The 22378-nt window shown below is 53.9% G+C and overlaps 2 protein-coding genes across 4 annotated transcripts in view; one reads left to right on the top strand and one right to left on the bottom strand.

Moving 5' to 3' along the window:
- DNAH17 (dynein axonemal heavy chain 17) overlaps window positions 1-5752 on the top strand; it is a 33665-nt gene extending 27913 nt beyond the window's left edge. For 2 of the 3 annotated variants that reach the window (XM_051797314.1, XM_051797313.1), the window contains exons 73-77: window positions 43-170; window positions 433-660; window positions 1185-1376; window positions 1955-2134; window positions 2455-2688. In XM_051797314.1, the coding sequence (XP_051653274.1) occupies window positions 43-170; window positions 433-660; window positions 1185-1376; window positions 1955-2134; window positions 2455-2673 (947 nt within the window). In that variant the 3' untranslated portion in view covers window positions 2674-2688. Of the gene's footprint in view, window positions 1-42; window positions 171-432; window positions 661-1184; window positions 1377-1954; window positions 2135-2454; window positions 2689-3324; window positions 3508-3715; window positions 3860-4377; window positions 4604-5330 lie in introns of those variants that run through there. The other variant, XM_051797315.1, reaches the window with a different exon arrangement.
- On the bottom strand, window positions 4929-21577 carry PGS1 (phosphatidylglycerophosphate synthase 1). Its single transcript, XM_051797359.1, has 10 exons — window positions 20862-21577; window positions 17115-17304; window positions 16693-16770; window positions 15740-15839; window positions 14872-15061; window positions 14416-14594; window positions 12983-13516; window positions 9379-9527; window positions 7249-7391; window positions 4929-5512 (listed from the first exon to the last, which is right to left on the bottom strand). The coding sequence occupies exons 1-9, from the start codon at window positions 21560-21562 to the stop codon at window positions 7272-7274; spliced, it is 2241 nt and encodes a 746-aa protein (XP_051653319.1). The 5' UTR covers window positions 21563-21577; the 3' UTR covers window positions 4929-5512; window positions 7249-7271.
- Window positions 21578-22378: the final 801 nt, after the last annotated feature.

Below are 22378 nucleotides of genomic sequence, written 5' to 3'. Positions count from 1 at the left end.
TCAGTGCCCATACCGATAATCCTGGTGTACACTCCCTCCCAGGCACGAGGCTGAACTTCACCATCGACAATGGGAAGATCCACAACGTGTCACTGGGGCAGGGCCAGGAGGTTGTGGCAGAACGGGCCATGGAGGTGGCCGCTGAGCAGGGCCACTGGGTCATCCTACAGGTGGGTGGGGGGCACTGTGGTGCACCACAGGACACAGCCCTGACGGCAGCCGGGCACACCAGGGCACCCAGCCCTGCCAGTATCCAGTCACACAGTACACAGTCACCCCACTGGTGATGGCAGTGACACTGCTGGGGCCAGCTGGGTGTATCCAGCCCAAGTGGTGTCCTGTCATGCTGCACCTTCTCCCTGTGGAGCAACAGTAGGAATTTGGCGGGGAGGAGAGGTGAGATTCATGAGGTACAGGCTGTTCCTGTTGCAGAACATCCATTTGGTGGCCCGGTGGCTGGACACACTGGACAAGCTGGTGGAGCAGCACAGCATGGACAGCCACCCCGAGTACCGGCTGTTCATGAGCGCCGAGCCGGCCCCCAGCCCCGAGTCGCACATCATCCCACAGGGGCTGCTGGAAAACTCCATCAAAATCACCAGCGAGCCGCCGACCGGCATGCGGGCCAACCTGCACAGGGCCCTCGACCTCTTCTGCCAGGTACCCCCCGCACCACCCCCCGCCCTTCCACAGCTACTCCTTGGGACTGTTCAGGCCAGTGTGCCTGGCTCATCCCCTCCCAGGGTTCCACAGGCTGAGCATCTTTGGGGGGTGTCACTGCAGCCAGAAACACTGCACCCCAAGCCAGCCCCCCCCCCCCGGGACATCCTCCTGTAGTGCCCAGAGCCCCCATTCGCCAGGGTAACCAGAGCTGCCTGAGGGCTCCAGACACAAGGAAGTGCCAGGTTACCAATGCCTTTCCTGAGACTGAACCTGGAGCTGCTGCAGTTTTAGCATGAACAAGATGCCTCAGCTGTTAGCAGGGCATTGGGGTGTGGCGTCCTAATTCTTCCATAAACAAATGAGTGCAAAAATTACCAACTAGCAAAGTATTAAAATACAATTTTATGCCTTTTTCTTTCTAATAAACACCTTCAGTTCTCTTTTGCCAATGAACGTTCTTAACTAGAGGGGCATTTTATAGCGATATTCACCTGCAACCCCCCATCACTGTTCCCCCACAGGAAACACTGGAGCAGTGCAGCAAAGAGACTGAGTTCAGGTGCATCCTGTTTGCACTCTGCTACTTCCACGCAGCGGTGGCCGAGCGGCGCAGGTTTGGCACCCAGGGCTGGAACAGGCCCTACCCCTTCAACAGCGGCGACCTGACCGTCTCCGTTAACGTCCTGCACAACTACCTGGAGGCCAACGCCAAGGTGAGGGATGACAAGGTGACCCCTCTACACACAGCACACACTGCAACAATCAGCCTTTCTCAGAACCTTCACCAGGTTGCAGCACAAACACTGTCTCATGAAGAAGCCCAGGGCTGGCAGCAGCTCCTCCCCTGGTCCCCACACACTCAGGCAGGGGAAGGGGCTGAGTCCTTGGCCCCACTGAGCTGAGTAGAAAAAGGCATCAGGCACCAACTGGGACAACTGCCTGCCCTGACCTGTGCCTTGGTGCTTGCTCCCCGGAGAAGGAAGGTGTGGTGATCAGGGCTGAAGTCTCACCCTTAGACCTGCCCTTGCAGACACAATTGATGCTGGTTGGAGTAAAGATGGGATGATGGGATTCAAAGCACAGACAGCTGTGTCCATGAGACAGGGACAAATCTGTGGGTGAACAAGAGACACTCCTGTTCACTGTCCCTGAGCCTCTGTGGGCCCAGGGACTGTCACCTCCCTGCACACTGGACAGGTCAATCCCAGAGCCATCACTCTGTGGCCCTGCTGCTGCATGGGGGACTCCAGGGGAGCTGCACAGGAGTTCCAGCTCAAGCCTCTCCCCACAGGTGCCATGGGATGATCTCCGGTACCTCTTTGGTGAGATCATGTATGGAGGGCACATCACTGACGACTGGGACCGCCGGCTGTGCCGCACGTACCTGAGCGAGTACGTCCAGCCGGAGATGCTGGAAGGGGAGGTGTTCTTGGCTCCAGGGTTCCCAGTCCCTCCCCGCTTGGATTACCAGGTAAGAAAGACAAACATTGCAGTTTGCTATGGAAAACCCCTGCTCTGGATAAATGCACACGAGTCCAAGTTCCCCCACGCTCACTAAGGGGTATGTAGGGAAAGAGAGTGTCAATCCCCTGGAACTAGGACTGCTGTAAAAATAATTCCTGTGGCTGGGGCAGGAGGGTGGGACATGAGTGAAAAAAAATAGCCTCCATGAGCACAGGTAGGTGCTGCAAAGGGCCCCTGAGGGCAGTGATGGGTTTTCAAGGCTGCAGGGAAGTTTGGGCTCCTTTGCCTGTACCTCCTGAGCTAACACTGGCCCTGCCCTGCACTCAGGACTACCACCAGTACATCGACGACAACCTGCCAGGCGAGAGCCCCCACCTGTACGGGCTGCACCCCAACGCAGAGATGGGCTTCCTGACCGTCACCTCGGACAGGCTCTTCCGCACGGTCCTGGAACTGCAGCCCAAGGAATCTGAGGCTGGTGGAGGCACAGGTGGCTCCCGGGAGGAACAGGCACGTCAAGTCCTGTCTCTTTACAGCAGAAATTAATTGAGGGTTTTTTTTTATCTGTGGTTATTTTTATTACGGAGAAAAAAAACTCCTCTTAATGGTGACAGCTGAGAGGCCAGGGGGTGGGGGACAGATGCAGGCCCAGAAACAACAGAGAGAGCAGGACTCATAACAAGCAGGAAGGGGTGGTAGAAGGAGGTGATTCCAGCCCAGCTGTGCTGAGGCTGTCAGCCCGGGGACAGCAGCACGTACGGCAGCGGCAGCGCAGGCAGGAAGGTCCTGCTCTGATGGGGTTGAGATGCACCTCTGGCAACATGTGGCTTACATGGGGCTTCTCAGCAGGTGGAGAGAGCTGAGGAACCTCCGTTCATGATGGCAACTACTAAAAATACAAATTTAAAATATAAAATAAAATTTAAAAAAAAAAAAAGGCTTCTTCCTGACTGCCTGGACCTTACATGTGAGTTTCACAGTCTCCATGGCCTCAGCTCTGACTTCCTTGGGTATCAAAAAAGAGCTACAGCTTTTAAAGAGCCAAGAGCAGTTAGAAACAGAATGGAGCATTAGTTACAGAGGAGGCAGCACAGGAAAACACCAAGGCAGAAAAAGAAAAATCTTACCAACCTAATTAACCATAACCCTGCAGCATTTTTCCCTGGGTAAGAGCAGTTTATGGCATTCTCATTCCAGGTGAAGTCAGTCCTGGATGAGATCCTTGGGCAGCTGCCAGAGCCATTCAATATGGAGGAGCTGATGGCAAAGGCAAAGGAAAAGACTCCGTACACGGTTGTTGCCCTCCAGGAATGTGAGAGGATGAACATCCTGACCAATGAGATGAGGCGCTCTCTGAAGGAGCTGGACCTGGGACTGCAGGTATGGAGCAGGCAGCTGCCTGGATCATTTCCCAGGATTTCCAAAGCACTGTGTGCCCTTGCTGGAGCTCTTACCCATGGCACTGTGGTGGGTGTGGCCAGGTGGCCTCAGGCTCCTGCTCCGCTCCAGTCTGAGCCCAAGCACATCCCTCTGCCTGTCCCACCACTGGCTGCAGGTGCCACTGCTCAGGCTTTTCTCTTTTTCAAAGGGAGAGCTGACAATTACATCAGAGATGGAAGAGCTGGCAAATGCTCTCTTCTATGACAGCATTCCAGAATCCTGGACACGTCACGCTTATCCCTCCCTCCTCAGCTTGGGAACCTGGTATGCGGACCTGCTCGTGCGGATCAGGGTGAGCAGAGTTCATGTGATGAGCTCAGTCAGAGCTCAGGGCGTGAGTGGGTACTGCTGACACCAGAACTCCCCCCACCAGTGCACTGGTTTATTGCTAACTGGTTTATTTCTCAGTATCACTTTAAGCAGCCTGAAGTACCTGAAAGGGGCTGTTCCCCCAGGGATGAGAGCACAAATCTGATCAGGGTTCCCATTACAGTACATCACTGTAGCAAAAGAGCATCAGCTCCCCCCATCACAACTCTGGGTGTCCCCCAAAAAAAATATTTAATAAAACTGGCTTTGTTAAAAAATAACAGTGGTATTTCCTGCACTGCAAATTCACCTTCAGTGCTGCAGGGGCATCTGCTGTTTATTCGTCCCACACCACCTCCAGCCAGTCCCCTACTCTGCAAGATTACCTGAAGCTCGGGTTAGGCAGTGAAGTGTCAGCTCTATCACACTGTTCCTGGTGCAGTGTCCTGCGGTTCACAGCCCACCCTCCACCCTGAAGGACTCTGCTGGTTTATTTTCCAGGAACTGGAAGTCTGGGCAACAGACTTTGTGCTGCCTGCAACAGTGTGGCTGGCAGGATTCTTCAACCCCCAGTCCTTCCTCACGGCCATCATGCAGTCCACAGCCAGGAAAAAGCAGTGGCCACTGGATAAGATGTGTCTGGCAACGGATGTGACCAAGAAAACCCGGGAGGACATAACATTTCCACCTAGAGAAGGCTCCTATGTGCACGGGCTGTTCATGGAAGGTAAAAACTGCATCTCTGAGATGTTTCAGACATGGAGCAGGCCCAGCTCAGCCCTTCTCCCTCCTGCAGCAGAGCAGGTGTTGGCACTTGCTGGCCGATCTTCCCTGCCCGGCTCTGGCAGGGGGCAGAGTGCAGAGCCCTGGCTCCAGGCTTAGACGCCAGGTGAGGGCAGCACTGCCCGGATCACGCAGCCTTTACAAACCAGAAACTCGTGTTTTGGCCATTCAGGCTGCAGCTCATGAGCCCCAGGGCTGGGGTGGTTGGAGCCACAGGGCTCTAATGATTAAATATGTCACATTCTTATTTGATGTATGAGTAAGACAAATCGGAAAACTCAAACCTATAATCATTACTGCTGAAATGAAGGGGAAGGAGGCAGTTCAGCAGAGGAGCTGAGGGGTTCACTTGGACAAGAGCACAGAGCACACAGGACAGTGTGTGGTAGATCCCACCACAGCCAGTTCACCTTTAGCTCTGCAATTCCCATGCAAAGCCGTGCTGAAGGGAGGGGTGGGGACAGAATTTATTCAGACATCCCACACACAGTAAGGCAAATGCAGTCCTGGGTCACAGTGAGTTGAGGACACGTCAGCCCTGACCACTACTGAGCCACTCTACCCCCCCTTCATCCTCCAGCTCCCACCCATCAGTAGTTGTGAACAAAGCCCCTGCAGTGAGAAGCCCGGGGCAGCTGTGAGGGTCACCCAACGCCGCTGTCTCGTTGCAGGTGCGCGCTGGGACGTCGCCTCGGGGTCGATTGCTGACGCGCTGCTGAAGGAGCTGACGCCCACCATGCCGGTCATCCTGCTCAGAGCCATCCCTGTGGACCGCGTGGACACCACCAACGTCTACGAATGTCCCGTCTATAAGACACGGATGCGAGGGCCCACCTACGTCTGGACCTTCAACCTGAAGACAAAAGAAAAAGCCGCCAAGTGGGTCCTGGCTGGTGTGGCTCTGCTCCTAGAGGCCTGAATTTTAATGTCAATGGAAAACAGCAACTGCTTTTACTTGTAAAAGCCTCCACGTTGTGTAATTCAGAACCGTTTTAGCAAAGTATCAATAAAACCAGTGCTGGCAGCGCTGCCGTGAGGACCCTGCTCTTGCAGCACACGGGGTTCTCAGGGCGGATACTGGTTTTCCACTGGTGGTTTCTGACGCGGCGCTGGTGGGGAGCCAGACCACCGTGGGAAGCCAAACGGAACAGCTGCACACAAGTGGCCGACTCCTTTCCCTCTCCTGGCTCTCTGTCTTCCCACAGCTCTTTGTGTGATGGCTCAGTGCAAACTGAGCAGAAACTGCTCACGCCCCGGGCACAGAGCACGTGTCTGGCTGGAGCAGACAGGAGAAGAAAGGTGCAGATTTAGCCCAGTCCACCCGTGCTCCACCTCCACAGCCCAGAGAAGGTCCAGCTGAAAACAGGTCACTCTCTGAGGTACATTATTTCTATTTCTAGGGTACAGAACTTACTCTGTCCTTTCTTTACAACAAATCATTTGTATCAGCAGTAACACACATTAGGGCCAAGGCCTGTCCCTTTAGCATAAATCAATTTACCAAAATCCCACCCTGTGAAATATTTGAACAATTAGTACTAAAATACAGTTGCCTAAAGCTTCCCTCCCAGCTCATGGTCAGAGAAGCCCAAAGGGCAGGCACGGAGAGCTGCTCATTTCTTTATAGAGCAGCAGCATTTATTATCAGTTACCACTGAGCTTCACACTTACCATCAGCCTTTCTTAGGAGCCAGAAATTCTGTTCGTGGCACTATCAGATCAGAACCCCCTGCTCATACCCCACCAGTGACAGAGAGCAGCCCCAGCCTGCGCTCTCACATGTTTTTACCTGGCTTCCAACCACTTTCTTTTTAGGATGTTAGGGTTCGAGCCTCCCATTTTCAGTAAGTAACATCCTAAACCCACATGAGCACCAAAAGTCTTCTGTCGCTCCACAACTCATGAAAGACACTTGTAACATATCTGAATGTAAAGGAGTCAGGCACACTCCGCCAAGGGGGAGGCCACAGTTAGGTGAGTAAAAGGGATGTGGGAACATGCAGCATCCTGGGCACACACACCAGTGCCAACTGCATAGGAACAGTCCAAGAGCCATGTCCTGAAGCTCAGAAGGGCTCGAGTCATGGGGCAGTCAAAGAGCCAGGAAACCCAGGATACCACGAAGCAGAAAAGCAAAACCAACCTCCCTTGTTAACCAACACCTACAGGGGTAAAGCAAAGCTCTGACTGGATACAGGGACAAAACATTTTAGGTATTCCAGCAACGTTTTCTATTGGCTGGTCAAGATAAAACAAACACAGTCCTTCTCCACAAAACTCTGAAAGGGACATTTCAGAAATAGGAGTTTTATTTCCATGCATGGAAAATACCCCTGTATGGGTCATGGGAAATAACCCTGTATGGGTTCTCTGTCAGTGACCCTTCCAGAAGTTTTAGTAGATGAAACTCAATCTGGACCTCAGCACACCCCAATCCATGGCAGTCAGTATCTCAGAGGAAATGAGAGGTGCCTGGTTTTCCCCACATCATCTGCGTGTCCATTGCCTCTTTCTTCCATGTAACAAAGCACTACAGCTATTCACTGCAGTCAGTGCAATATAAATTCCCCATAATGGCAGCAAACTCACCCAAAGCAGCAGCTTTTCTTCTTTCAAAAGAAATTCTTGATCAGAGGTGTCACCAGCTTCACCCACAGCTTCACATAACGATTTGGCTGCTCAAATGTTGACGTTGAGACCACACCTGAGCAGAGGTAAAGCTGTTCCTGCTCCTAAACAGGGAAAGAAACATCATCACAGTAAATCTCAAGTGTTGAATTATATAACGGTCTTTAAGAGAAGTGAATTCTCATACAGAGCTGGCCAGGGATCCTGCCAAAAGGCTGCATCATTTCTCCTCAAGAATTAGCAATTTAAACTCTACAGAGAGCAAGGGCAGAGGGTTTTGCCTTTTTGTGCCCCACAGTTGCAAGAGCTGAGCTTCAGTTTCAGAAAACTCCTCAATCCCTGGCTGTAATTGCCAGAAGAGGAAACCTCACCCAAACCTCCCGGGACCGGCTTACGCGGCTCTTTCTAGACACAGCTCAGGCGCCGCGTTCTCAGATGAATGTGCAGTCGTGATCTCAGCTAAATTACCAGAAACACTCGGGCCCCCGCAGCGTGTACCCGACTGCTGAGGGAGGAAATGAACCGCCCTGCTGATAACACACGCTCACAGCACGTGAGAGCAGCGCTTTGATCACAGGTGAGCGGGTTTGTTAGCACTGCCAGTCAGGTTTCAGGACCTGCAGGCAAACAAGGAGCAGAACAGGTCCTGGAAGTCTGTTCATCGTAAGATGTTCAGGTAAGCATGAACCAAGCACTGGAAAGTAACACCAAAAAGATGAACCAACAACAGAAGGAAGACATTCATGTGCTAATTCACCCTAATTTTAGAGCCTCAAATGCTCCAAGAGCTATAGTCAGCCCTGCTGTGCAGATTCTGCTCCACAGCCACGCAATACAGTGAGGACTGAGCTGGAGGCAAGGCCAGTTCCCTGAATCAAGCTCAGTCCATTCAGAGGAGCATCCAGACACCCAGACCACTCACATTTCTTCCCAAATCTCAGCACGCATTTTTAAAATGGAACTAAATGTTACACAGACAAAGTGATTTCATGGCAGCATCCCAGGAACGGATTAAGTCTTCTAAAAAAGACCACAGAAAGTAAACACCCAGCCCATCTCAGAATCAGCTTCCAGCAATCGGGAATGGTTTAAAGCCCTTTGAATGAGATCACTGCAGCCCTGTGTGAGAAAATTCCTTTGTGTCACATTTCCATTGATTCTCCCCTTCCATTAGAAACAAGCAGAGGCAAGATATGAACTGAAATATTCAAGCAACTCTTCCAGTAATAGAATCATTTTTGATTAGATACACTCTGACTCATCCCGGGGAAGAGCCCTGATGCAAGAGGGCAATTCCCATTGATCTTGCAGACAACTCTGCCAGGACCTGCCTCACAGAGTGCATTTCTGAGGTCCCCAAGTCGCACAGAGGCACCGAATCGATCTGCTTTGTTGCAGAGCACTACAGGAGAAACAACTTGGGACAGACAGTTCTAGCAGAAGATTCGGAGTCAAGACAGTTAGAGAACCAGGCAGGATTTGGAGCAGGACCAGAACTGCTGAGCACTCTAAGCTGCCTAATTAAACCAAAAACAGCACAGAAAAACCCTGGGACACTGAACATCAAACCAGTGAAAAATTATTGTGTCAATATTATATAATGTCATATTATTATTCAAGATATGAATTATGTCATAGAACTTCATGGGCAACCCAACCAGCTCAGAAATCCTCTTCTAGTCCAAGCTCAGCCATTCCAAAGGCCTGGCCTCATTACCTCAGAGCACAGCACAGCCTTGGCAATACCCAAATGTTGGGATTAAGGCCCAGAAGGTGCAGTGTGGTCGGTGAGCAGAGGAGCCAGCAGGCTCTCTGAATGCTCTCTGCACATCCAGCCCCGAGCACTCCCGGTATCCAAGGTCACTGGGGACACACATTCCTTCCTGTTACGGCCTCGCTTCCCAGCACTGGGCACTCACAGCAGGCAGCTCATCAATAGTCACTACACTGACAGCTCCTCAGGACTCCTCACGCTCCAGCAGCTTTTGAGTTATTATAGCTGGATGTTTTTATTGCCACTGCGTCATCAGCATTCCCTGAGTGACCCAGAAGCACAACATCCCCGTTGCCTCCCCAGAATTCACTGCTTACCTGATGGAGCTGCTGCTGCAAGGCTTTATTTTCTGTCACTATTGCAACCTGGGCTTCCAAGTCACGATGAACTGATCGATACCCAAAATTCGGAGAGCCGATCAGGGTCAGGCAGGGCAGGTCACTCCCTGCCAGGTACAGCCAGAGGCCTGTGGGAAAAACGAGAGGAGAGGCAGCGTGGCAGCCTGAGGGGACAGCCAAGGTGGGCTCACACTGTCCCTTCACTCAGAGGGAATTAAACCCATTAAATGTGGATTATAGATTCTGTACAGGACCCCGAGAGCATCAGGCAGCCCAGCAGAGCCCACAGGGCCATGACACTGCATGTTACTCATGGGGTGCCAAGGCAAGGCCCAAACCCTGCCCCTCGGAGTGCCCTGACCAGGGGTGCAGCACCCTCAGAGAACCCCAAGGACACACTGTCCCAACACAACTCAGGACAAGTCCCTGTCACTGCATTAGAGGCTGTTTTGCACCATGGTAAATCTCAGAAACACTGAAAGAAGACAAACAGCTTTTCAGTGAAGGAACCAACCTCAGAGCCCCAGGTCTGTCCAGCCTGTCCCAGAGACCAACCACCTTCATGGGACTGTGACGTGACCCTGCTCTGACAGGTGAATTCACATGAAATAGAGACTCAGAAGACAAGTGCAAATTATTTCACCACCTCACTTCCTGAGGAGCCACCGGGGATGAGATGAGACTCTTGCCAGGGCACCTGGTCCCTGTAGCCACTCACCATCACAGCTCCCACAGCTCTGCCCGCACAGAGAGCAGTCGGGACACAGCCCAGGATGGATTTTCAAGGCAAAGATGGAAACAACACATTATTCTCAAACACACCACTGCAGCAGGGCAGGAAGGAACAGCCACAGGAGAGCCGGGACTGCTGCCAAGGCTGCATGGCCACTCTGTGCACAAATGGAGCCGGGAAGCATTTGCTCTCCTCAGCACAGCCCTGGGTGGGTCCCTGCTAGAGGCTTATCCCCACGGCCAGTCACAAACTGCAACAAAGAACCCGTAGCATAAAAACCGCCTCAGCCTTAAAATAGCAGCAAGTTTCCTAACTCAGCCCCAGAGCAGTTCCAAGAATGCCTTGAGTAAGACGCTGCCGATTCACCGCCAGTTCCTGTAACCTCCTCCCCGCCCCCACAGCACACACTCACAGAGCTGGCACTGCCCTAAGGCCACAGCACCCCCGGCCCCGCGGGCTCACCCCACCACAGAGGGGCCAGAGAGCCCACTGTGGGCTCCAGGAGCCACAGGGAAGTACTCATGTGGCACAGAGATTTGGTATGTTCTGTCACCAAACAAGACCCTACCAGGAGCTGTTTGGTGCCTGACCAGCTGCTGGCCAGACCTCTGCCCAGGCAGTAGCCACAAGGAACAGGTTCCTCGCCTTCCCAAGTGTCCTGTGGCGCTGTTTTTATGGCCACCTGGCAGGATCTGCTCAAACAGTGACTCACCTTTCCAGAAAGGGGAAGTGCAGCTTCCCAGCACCAGTCAATAGCAGTAACAGGGTTTATCTCTCAGCACAGAGTCACCTGTCACCAGCACTTGCCTGGAAGAGACCCTGAACCCAAGGGACATACCCATGTCACTCACACCACCATACCTGGGAACACAGCAGAGCACAGGTAGGCTTCAGGGTGTCACAGCAGGACAGTTGCTGGCAGTCCTGCTCACATGTGCACCATGGCTGTGCAGTGCTCTGCTACACCTGCACGGTGCTGTCCCACCTGTGCTGAGCTCTGCTCCACCTGCACTGCACTGCTACACCTGCACAGCACCGAACACACCCAGGACAGTCATCCCTGAGGACAGACATCCCTGGGGACATGCCATTTGATGCTGTGTGTGCAGATATAAATGCTTTAAGGGGAGCAGGAGGGGTCTGCAGCACAGCTACAGTGTTTAAGGTACAGCAGCTGGATCCTGTGGAAGACTAAAGGGTGCCTCAGACCACAGAGAAAGCACCAATGGGCACTATTGGCTGCTGGGGATCTCATGTCCTCGGCCAGAAGCCAGATTCCATGTGCTCCATGCACACCTGCTCTTCATATCTCCAAGGTTTCTCCCTTCCTTCTTCCATCCTTGTCCTCTCTGCCACACACATCATGTGACTCCTGCAGAAGGAAACCCAGTGAATAAAGCATGTGCCAAGTGCAGAGCATGCCAGAGAAGGAGCTACACACTGATCCTTCCAGCACTCTGAAGAGGAATGAAAACACGAAGCAAATGTCTCCAACTGTCCCCTTGCCAGGCACTGGAGCCGCTGAACTCCAAGCCCTGCATCCCCTTCCCAGCAAACACCACACAGCAGAGAGAGCCCAAAACACCACCCCAGGAGGCACTGCTGGCCCAAACAGGACCAATGGCCACACGCACTTTGGTAGCTGAGAAAAGCAGCCCATGCTTCCGAGCTCAGTCCATGCCAAATCACATCCCACCAGGAGTCAGCGATGCCCAGCAAACACGGGACCCGCGAAACACAGGTCGCTCAAACAAATGCTTCCTGGAGGACATGGGACACCCCAGCCAGGATGGCAGGCACCTCCCTTGGGCTGCCCTGCCTGAGACAAGGGTTTCCTTGTGCTGAGTTCCCAACAGCACTGAGGAGGAGTACGACACCCTGAGATCTGTTTGTGGTTTCAACACAGAGGCAGCCGGTAACACCTGTGGATTTTCAAGTCAAGAGAAGGCTTTCCCTCCCCACCACCTCTGAGCCTTCCCCTGAGTATCCATGTGGGAAGCAGGGAGATGGAGGCATTCTCACAACCATTAAGAGCTGCTCTCCAAAAGAAGAACCTCTCTAATGACAGTCAATCACAGCCAAAACACTTATCCCAACTCAAATGCTCCAGTTCACAGCCAAACACTCCAATCGAGCACTGTGTTGAGCCTGGGAGAGCTGGGTACACTGTATCCAGCAGGAATGTGGGGTTTCCTACAGAAGACCCCAAGGACGGCATTAATTCACTGCATCTGTTAGTCCATGTCCCTTCCTCAGCCCCTTCCCCTCTAGCTGCTCTGACTCTCAGATGCACAGTCTGCAGTTCCTCACACACCACATCCCCTGTGTGCCATGCACAGGAGCTGCAACAAATCCCCCAGACCTGCTGCCAAGGGAACACGGTGGCCAGGACTGTTGGGGTGGTCCCAGGAGCAGCTCCCCTCCTGCCCCTGTCCCAGATCCTGCTCCAGGGTCCCCAGCAGAGCCTGCGCTTCTGACTGCTGAAACCAGACCAAGGGACATGAGAAACTGCACCACAGCCCTGACTGCATCACGAACACATCCAAATGCTTCCTTTTGCACCATGTTTCTCATCCAGGTAGTGCCTCAGTGCCACCAACGGGACAGCTCTTGCATCATCCCTGGGACTGTATCAAACCAGAAATCCAGAGGCAAGGCGTGACTGCACAGCTGTCCCCCCAGCAATCCAAACCCTCCAGGTTTACGCAAGCAAGATGTTCGGACCTTGGAGGAGTGTTTTGAAGGTCAAGCCCAGGCTGGCACCCAGCCAGCCCCTCACTTCTTGCGCAATCCAAACACGCAGCTCTCACACACCTCTGAATAAGTCTCCTTGGGACAAGGACATCTTACCTTTGGCATGGAATGTCCACCCGGCACGGGAGTACTCCTGCAGCTGCACCCTCTCCTGCTGCTGCAGGTAGCAGACCTCGCTGTAAAACTGGTGTTCAATATAAACGTAGGCAGCAGGGATGGCACCTGCCACCCCCTTGGCACCAAAAAAGCCATTGACCTCTGGCGAGGCCAGGAGGATCCGGTACTCAGCCCTCGTGCCCAGGATGAGGTCCATGTAGGCCTGAGTCAGGTTGAAGTAGCCAGTGGTGAGGTATATCCTGGCATCCCGCTCAGCCTCGGTCAGCAGTGTCTCTGTGACCATCTCATCTATTTGAATACCAAAAGGTTTCATTTGGATCAGGGGATAGATCCAGGTGTCAGGTTCTGGTTTCAGACCCCCAGATGCTTGAGAGCCTTGCTGGGATAACAGAGAGCTGCCTGGATGGCTGCTGTGGAAAGTCTTTGCATGAAGGAGCTCTTGCCGTGTCCGGGCAGAGTTGATGACCTCCATGACCCTCCGGTTGGCAATCTCGCAGTAAGCCACCTTGTCTCCTGCAGGAAAACCCCGAGAGACGGTGTCTGAGACCGACAGGCACAGAGCTATGTGTCACCTATTACATACCAGGAAAAATACTGACAGGACACCTATACGGGAACAAACAGGAGCCAAAACAGAGCGGACACGACTTTCTGGCCTGAGGTCCAAACCAGCTGTTTCAAGGTTGGCAGAGCTACGTCACAGAAGAGAAATATTCACCAACTGGCAGCAGCCTGAAAAATCCTCTGAGGAAGGAAAGGATCAGGACAAGGCTAAACTGGCAACAAAGAATGAGCTGGAACACACAAAGAAACCCCCGCCCCCAGACTAAGCTTACATCACCCAGCAGTGCAAGGCCAGGACAAAACCTGATGACGCAATCAGCCTGGCACATCGCTGCCCTTCTCTGCCCGCTTCTACGCTTGTTCCCGGTCTTCCTGATCCAATTCCCATTTGATTCCAGGAACAAAGTCTACTACAAAACATTAACTGCCAACAATAGCACCACATTCAGGCACTGCTCAGAACACATACACCCAGAACACCCGAAACTGCAGCCGCTAATATCAGAAAAACCTCTCGGGGAATTGAAGTTCTTGTTTAAGGCCAAAAGCAGCACATTTATGAGGAAGCACTGAGACAGTTGCAGAGTTACTTCCAGCCTCTCCATGCCCTGCCAGATTAGCCTGTGATAGCCACTGCGCTGGGAAAACTCTGACAGACCCAGTCTTGAAACTTGAGCAATTTTGATTTTAATACTGGATGGTACAAAACAGGAAACCCCACAATTTGAACAACGGTCGGGCACCCAGAAATTCCCAAGCAGATGGAGTTCAAGGCATCCTTAAACCCCAGCTGTCACTTCCTTCCTCTGGATACCATCACTCAACCAGGTGAGACAGCTCTCTCCTACCTTGGTATGGGTGTACCATCCCCTCCATCATCTGGACTGTATCATCCCTCTGCAACTGCAGGGACACGTCTCCAATTGCGTCCACGAGCTCTGTGAAGAAGTCTGCGATCTCTGGAGAGTCCTGCAGCAGGACATAGCGGTCCTGCCGATTGGTGAAGTACAGATCACTCAGGTTTGCACTGAAGAGAAAGGGAAGAGCTGAGTTCAGAGTATGGGCACAGGATCCTCAAACCCCCAGCCCAGGCTACAAGAGATCTTTCTTTTTTCCCTTTAAGAAAGACTCTCTTTCATCTGAGAATCTCACACAGAAGAGCTGCAGTTGCTCTCCCATCTCAGAAAAGCAGTAATAGGATCACGGTGGAAAGTCCAGATGTTCAGACAACTCTGGCAGCACAGACACCCTGCCCAAATCCCAGCAAAAGGAACCATGCCAGGGCCGGAGGCAGCAGGACTCACCCGCTCAGGATCACATTGTCATCAAAGAGATACACCTTGATGTGCTGCAGCCCAATGGTCTCATTGAAACGCTCTGGGATCAGGAGCCGGAGAAGTCCACGCAAGTTTGGGGTGTGGAAGAGGGACACACGGACTTTCTCGGGAAATCGCTGCAGCAACGGGATCAGCATTGTCCGAGAATTCTTCCTGCCTGGGAGAGAAGGGGAGTTTCACACAAGGATCACACAGATGGGACACATCATGGCACAGCTCCATGTTGCAGTTACAGGGTGAGCACCCATCCCATTCCATCCTATCTGCTGGCATCCTATCACTGGTTTTCCCTTTTTTGTTTTTTTTAACAAATCACTTTCATTTGCACTACGTCAATATTGAAAGCAACATCCAGAACTGTAAGTTCAGGGATGAATGGGCCTTGGAATCAGTCACAGAGCAGCTCTGACACCTTTCAAGCTTCTTAATCAAGCCTCACCAGCACTGGTAACACATCTGCAAGTCACTGCAGAGGTTTCTGATTCGGTGTGCTGCTTCCAACAATTCCAACAATTCCCACTCTCTTTCAAAATGAAAATGTTAGTGAGCATGAGGTATAAGGGCAAATTCACTGAGAAGTAAACCAAGTAAGAACGCATAAGTTGCCCAGAGCAGTTTGGTCCTTCTTGCTCCTACCACCTATTTTTGGAGAAAAGCGGCTCAGCTTGAAGATTTTTCTGGGAATGTGCAGCTCTGGAATGCAAAAGGCAAATACTGAAAGGTGCATGATTTAAGCAAGTATGTCCAATTGGCCAAGACAGCCTCTATGAAAAAAACAGTTCCTCCAGCCTAACAGCAAAATCAGGCTCTGACAAAAGCAAAGCACAATTCCTACCCCGGGAGCCCCTGGTGTAGTCCAGGAGAATGGAAACTCTGAGGGCAGGCGAGCCTTTTGCTTGCAGCGATTTCTCCAGCGTTTCTTCTAAGCAATCCACCTGCAGAGAGAGTTCTCTCCTCATTACAAAAGCAAATAAAGCTTTGCAAGAGAAGTGCTCAGCAGCAGGAGGCTGTGGCCAGGACAGCTCCCACGCCCTGGTGTGAGTCCTTCTTCTTGTGCCAAACACAGCCGGTTCAGCCTTTGCCTCTGCCAGCCTGGCAGCTTCAGCAGCCTAAAGCCACAGATCAAAGGGCCTCAGTTTTACATGCCCACATTCTTCAGGCCTCCCAAGAGCAATTAATATTAGCAGAAAAAATCCCAACATCATTCCCAAATCACAGATTTGCATCACCAAAGACAAACCTTGGTAGGAGTTCACTGAAGAGGCCATTTTATTCTTTAACTACAAGGCTGTTTGTCACATGCAAATTCAAATCCTGTGTGCAAGCCCAGACAAAGCTGGGCACAAATTCTGTGCAGGCTCCATCCACCTTTACCCCGGTAGAGAATTTGCATCCTAACACCAGAACCTGACCAAGGCCAGGCTTCTCCCTAAAGCCCTTTGCAATAATGATTTGTTTCCAGAGGGAAGAACGGAAAAGGCAAAGCTGACCTCAGTCTGTGTTCTGCACCTGGAGCACCAAACACAACACTCTACACCTATAGCTTGAATCATGTTCAAAAAAATGCCAGGGAAAAACAGATTCCTACGACGCAGGTTCTGCAAAGCCCCCTGAGCACTACAAACACCAGGCCGGTCCCCTCTGACAGGCCCAGGCTCACTATCCCCTGAAGAAGTGCAGCACTTCCCTGGCTCTGTACCAGGTCTAAACCAGAAATGCCTAGTGTCTCCCTTCCACATCCCTCCCCTGCACTCCCTTCCTGCCCTTCCCAAACCCCTCCACACTCACCAGCTCCTGCTCAAGGAGCCCTGTTCCCAGGTACAGTGAGGCCATCACCACCCGCTGCTTGGCTGCTTTGATCTGCACCTGGGAGTAGCAGAAAACAAGTTCAGTTTCCCGCTGGGTCCCGAGGAGCCATCGGCCCAGCAGTGCTCCAGGAGGATCCCCTCAGCCGCATCTCCACACTGGCTCTCCGGCCTCAAGGGAGGAAAGGGTGACACAGGGATAGGGATGACACAGGGGGCTCTGCAGAGCCATAGCAGCACCATTGCTGCATCTGAAATTCAAGGAAGAAATCAGTGCTTTCTGGGAAACTGAGGAACTCCTTCCCTGCAGCTAAAACTATTCCATAAAAGAGCAGTTACCAGGCAGCAACTGCAACACTGGGACTGTATCAAAACCATTCCCATAACTTGGAGCCCACGTCTTACCTTCAGGAGTTCATAGAATTCTGCAGGGGATGAAAGCACCTTGACATGTGAGCTGGAGATCCCAAACTCTGGGACCAGATTCCCAATCCACTGGAACCTGTGTGCTCCTTCTGGACAGAGCGAACACGGTGGGGCTGTGATCACTGGAACAGGAGGGGTGAGCAGTGGGGCTAGAAGAAGCCATGATGATCTGTGGAAATAAAGATGGAGAAATTCTTTATGGTGGAGGCTTTGCTTCCCACAAAGCCTCCAAGAAGGTAAAAAAAGAGCCACAGTCAGGGTCAATACATGGTAGGGATCCACAGTGGCAAGAATGCCTTTCCCTTTCCATAATCCCAGCTGGATCACCAAAGCCAAATGTGGAAACAGAAACACAGGCAAAAGATGGCAGAACAAATCTGAACATCACCAACTCTTTCCCCAAGCTGGCAGGGAGATGAGGAGAAACAACTCCTTCTTCAGGACAACACGGGAGAGGAAGGAGGCCGGGAGCTGCAGAAACTGAGGGTGTGGGGGCTCAGGTGTCTGGCAGTGCAGCAGTGGTACCACCTGTACCTGTCATCAGCCACTTCTGAGTCACCTCCATTACACATGCATCAGCTTGGCCATGGCCAACACTCCCCTCATGTCCAGCTTCATTCCCAGCTGGGCTGAAGTTGTTCCTGTTTTAGGTAAAGACGTTTAAAGATCACACTGCTCTAAAGAATAAAATGCCTCAATCCCTCAATTTTATCCAAAAATAGATCTGCAGCACACAAGATGCCTCAGTGCGAGCCCCAGCAAAGGCAGGGCAGTCACACCTCAAGAATGACCCACTAAAGGAGCAAGTGCATCACAGCAGTAACACATCAAGAACCACCACAGGGATCCATCCCTCTTCATCAATGCTGCCAGCATTCTGCACAGGTACAGAAGAGGATCATGACTTCCCTTGCAAACCTCACAAAACTGTGAGGGAAACAGCAGGAAGCTCATTCTTCAAAAAGACACTTCAGAACAAATTTAATTTTCTTGAAATCACTTCAGGAAAAAACCAGCTTGCTGCCAGCGTCACGCTGGAGGTGACAGGAAGCAAGTGGCAACTTCTCTCCAGAGGTTTCACGCATGCAAATTCATCCAGTCATACAATAACCCCCAGCAGGACTCTGTCCACATGACAAAACCACATTTCAACACAATTAGCAGCAGCAGCTCCCATGAGATCCAGGAATCCATGAGCAAGGGACTGAACTGCATCCCCAGACCCGACAGGAACCGTTCCAGTCTGCAAACCCTGCTCGTGGGAGTCGGGCTTCTGGGGGCAGAACTGGAGTGGCCGGTCTCACCCAAGGAACAGCAGGCAGCCACCATCCTGTGGCCCATCCTGATGATTCCACTGCCACCACACACCACGAAGAAACTTGATTACAACCTTTACCAGAACTTGTTACACAGAACTTCTGGGTTTTACCACAGTCCAGAGCCCAAATGACCACAGATTCCAGGAAGATGATTTCACTCATCTGGTTCATGATACAACCCTGGATCTTCACAAGATTTCCAAATACCCTTACAAGGAAACTAGTTTGCAGTGGTGTTTCCTGGAAAATCCACAAGTTTGTCACTGACTATTCATCGCCACCAAAATCTGAGTCAATCTGTGCAGGAATTCCTGGGATGGGGGGTTTCAACAGATCATGTGGACTGGGCTTGGCCTGCATACCCAGATGTGACACAGATCACCAGCACAAGCTGTAAAAAACAATGCAAATATCCCCTAAAAGGTGCCAAAAATATCAAAGCAGAACAGAAACACAAGAAATACCATTTTTCAGACACATTCTCTTCAGTCTCTACAGAACCTGAGTAGGACCTCTGATCATGTCACGTCTCACAGGCCACAAACAGGGAGCAGATTCCCACTGCTCCATCATCACAAGGTAGCACAGCACACAGAACTACAGGGATTCACACTGGATCCAGAAATACAGGTTTTTAAAATGCACCAAATGCTTGGCCCACAGAGCAGTGGCACAGTCAGGCTCTAACCTGGTCCCGTGGGTCACAAACAACATCCTCTGGAATTATTCCCAGTGAGGAAGCAGTGGCAAATTTTATGTATTTTACAATAAAAATCAACAGAGATGATATTGTCCTCAGTATGCCACTGGCCAATCCAATTACACTTCCAGAAGCCAGACCAGCAACCAAGCAGACACTTTCCAGAAACATGATTCCCAGAAGCCACCTTCTGGCAAGGACTATTGGAATTGCGAGTCCGACTGCACCTGCCTCCCTGCCCGTGGCCCTGCACCTGCCTCCTGTGGCCTGGGGCAGCTCAGGGGCAGCTCTGGGGGCAGCTCTGGGGCAGCTCTGGGGCAGCTCTGGGGGCAGCAGGCAGCACCGGGCTGTGCTTGGAGCATTTGGGCTCTAATTGGAGCGTTTGGAGGAACATCAACCTGCAGCACCAGCACTATTTTTGTGCTTCTGAAGGTTTGAGCCTTCAGATTAATTCTTTGCAGTTCAATTGATCCCCACTAATTCCATCCTCCAGATTTTTTTGTGCCTACAGAATTTACAGTGTGTCTACACTGTTCGACCTTTTAACCCAATACTGAAATTTACACCTTATTCAGCATTGAGCCTACTCTCTGCTAGAATTATCAGATAAATCTGTATTTTGCTCCAGCCACAGAACCACTGGCACAGCAACCAGCTCCCAAAGCAGCAGCTTCTACCCGCTGGTGACTGACATCAGCTCAGTACCCAAGTACCACCAATCCCTCCAACCACGCACACATGTAACATTATGAAGAAATCATCAAAATTCCACACTGTGACAAACCAGGTTTCAGAGGAACAAAAAATGGGGCAGGGGGAGCCCTTCCCATCCCTACTCCACAGCACTGAGGAAACTGAAAAGAGAAAACGGAACCAAAAGGAACCACCTCACATCACTTCTGCATAAAAAGCTGACCCTAAAAAGAAATGAGGGATTTTCTGGTGCGTGTTCTATTTTTAAAGACGTGGGTTTGGTACAGACACCCACAACGGAGCTGAAACTCTTATTCACTGTCAAACCTCATCTGCAGAGCCAGAGGTGAAGTGAAACTGTGGGACACGACGCTGTCCTTTCACCCACGCACACGGGGGGATCTACACTGCTGCTCTTTGAACTCAGTGGTCGCTTTCCAGGGCTCAGTCTCATTTATCTGCACTAAAAATACTGATGAGACCAAGAGAGAGGTGTGGAAAGAATTTCCTTGGCTTAACCAAGAACACAGAGCATACTGATGATCCATCTCCTCCACCACCGTGTTGACACCGCCGGGCAGAGTGTCCCCTGCCCCTCGCCCCTCTCCGCCTGGCACAGCCCCGGCACAACCGGGACCGACACCTCTTCTCGGCCCCTTTCCGCGTCTCGCCCTCCCCGACCCCCTCGGCCCGCGGGGTTGTGCTGCACCTGTGACAGCCGAGGGGAGCCTGGCCCTGGCCAGAGCCCGAGCGACAAGAAAACAGGGAATGACGGGGAAATGAAGCTCAGCTGTTGCCCTAAGGGCGATCGGACAGTGGGGCGGGCTAAAGCGGGCTGCGGAGCAGAGCCGGACACGACTCCGGGCAGGTGGAGCCAGGCCGCCCCTTTCCCCATCCGTAGCGCTTCCAAGGGGCTCGGCCGGACCAGAAAGGGGAAGCGGCGAGCGGGGGAGCCCCGGTAACGCGACACCTCCCGGCCCTGGGGGCAGCCGGCGGGGCCCGGCCGGTCCTTACCTGCGGGCCCGGCGGTCGCGGCCGCGGGAGAGGCGGTCAGAGAGGCGGCCGAGCAGCGCGGCCAGGCCGAGGCGGCCGCGGGGCAGCCAGGCCGGGGGCAGCCAGGCCGAGAGCCGCCGCCACAGCGCCGCGCCGCCCGCCGCCATCACCCGCGCCTTCCGCTTCCGCGCTGCCATGGCGACACCGCCTTCCGCTTCCGCCGCCGCCGCCTCGCCGCGCCCGCCCCGCCCGAGCCCGGCCCGCGGCTGCCGGGGGGCCCCGGCCCAGGCACGGGGCCAGGAGGGTCCGGGGGCGCTCGGAAAGGGCTCGGTGTCCGGCTGGGCCGGGACGAGGCTCCCCTGGTCCCCGCATAGGTGGGACGGGCTCACGCACGGCCCGAACCGTGTCACCCCAGGTCTCCCTTCTCCTCCCCCCGGGGCGAGCTCCGGCCCGGCCGAGAGGCTCCGAAAGGACGGACACGGCTCCTGCCCGCGGCGGAACCGGCGCTCGCCGCCCCTCAGGACGGTGGCGGAGGGGAGCGCCCACACCCCCCCTACCCCCACCCCCCGTCGGATTCGTGTCCCCCCACAGCGGGCAGGGCGAGGCGGAGCCCGGAGGCCGCAGGTGCCCCCGCCCGCTCCCGCCCTGCGGCCCCGGAGCCGCCCCGTCCCGCCCCCGGTGTCCCCTGCCCGCCCCGGCAGCGCTCGGGGGCTCGTTTGCATTTCAGAGCAGCCCGTTCGCCGCAGCCGCTTCCCAGAACTGCCGCGCTGGGTTGGTCCCTGCCGGGCAGCGGCGGCTCCTCCGGGGAAAATTAAACTGTTTAAAATAAACCCACGGACCGAGCCCGGGCTGTGTGCGAGGTCGTAACCAATGCCAAATGCAGAGAAATCGTGTGGGGAGGGGTACCCCGGCACCGCTCCACCCGCCGGGCACCGTCCCTACCGGGGGCAGGGAGAAGGGGCGAGGGACCCCCTCGGACAGAACCCCGGGGGGGCAGCCAGGGCCGGGGGGGCCTCGGTCCCGCCGGGCTCCACACCAGCCTACACGGCCCCGCCGACGGGCACCGACCCCACGGATCGTCGCGGGGCTCCCGAAGCCGCCGCGGCCGCACGGAGCGGGGTTCGAGCGCGATGGCCGAGCCGCCGCGGAGCCGGGAGCCCCCGCACAGCCCGGGATTCCCCGTTGTTGCCCCGCGGGTCCCCCCCCGCTGGCGGCAGCCCGGCACGTTGGCCTGAAAATGAGGGCTGGCGACGTGGGGATGTGGGACCCGCTGCCCCACAGCACGGCGGCGGCTCCCGTTTCGGTGTAGCCCCCCGGCGTGACCCGCCCCCTCCCCTGTATCCCCATCCCCGGGGTATCCCCCGTCAGCAGAGCCCACACCTCTCGCCGGGGCCGGGGTCCGGGCCCCCAGCAGAGGCGGGGGGCAGTGGGGGCCCCCGGGGGGGCCGGGCCGGGGCTCTCCCTTTCTCCGCAGAGCGGGGCGCGGGGGGGCGGGGGCGGCCGCCCTGCCCGGAATGGGCTGGCGGGGCCGGGGCTGG

Source organism: Manacus candei, unplaced genomic scaffold (genome assembly GCF_025592945.1).
Source record: "Manacus candei isolate 608988 ecotype Guabito, Panama unplaced genomic scaffold, ASM2559294v1 h1tg000047l, whole genome shotgun sequence".
NCBI classification, from domain to species: Eukaryota; Metazoa; Chordata; class Aves; order Passeriformes; family Pipridae; genus Manacus; species Manacus candei.
The sequence above is the reverse complement of the archived record's forward strand: the minus strand, read 5'-3'. Positions and strand labels throughout refer to the sequence as shown.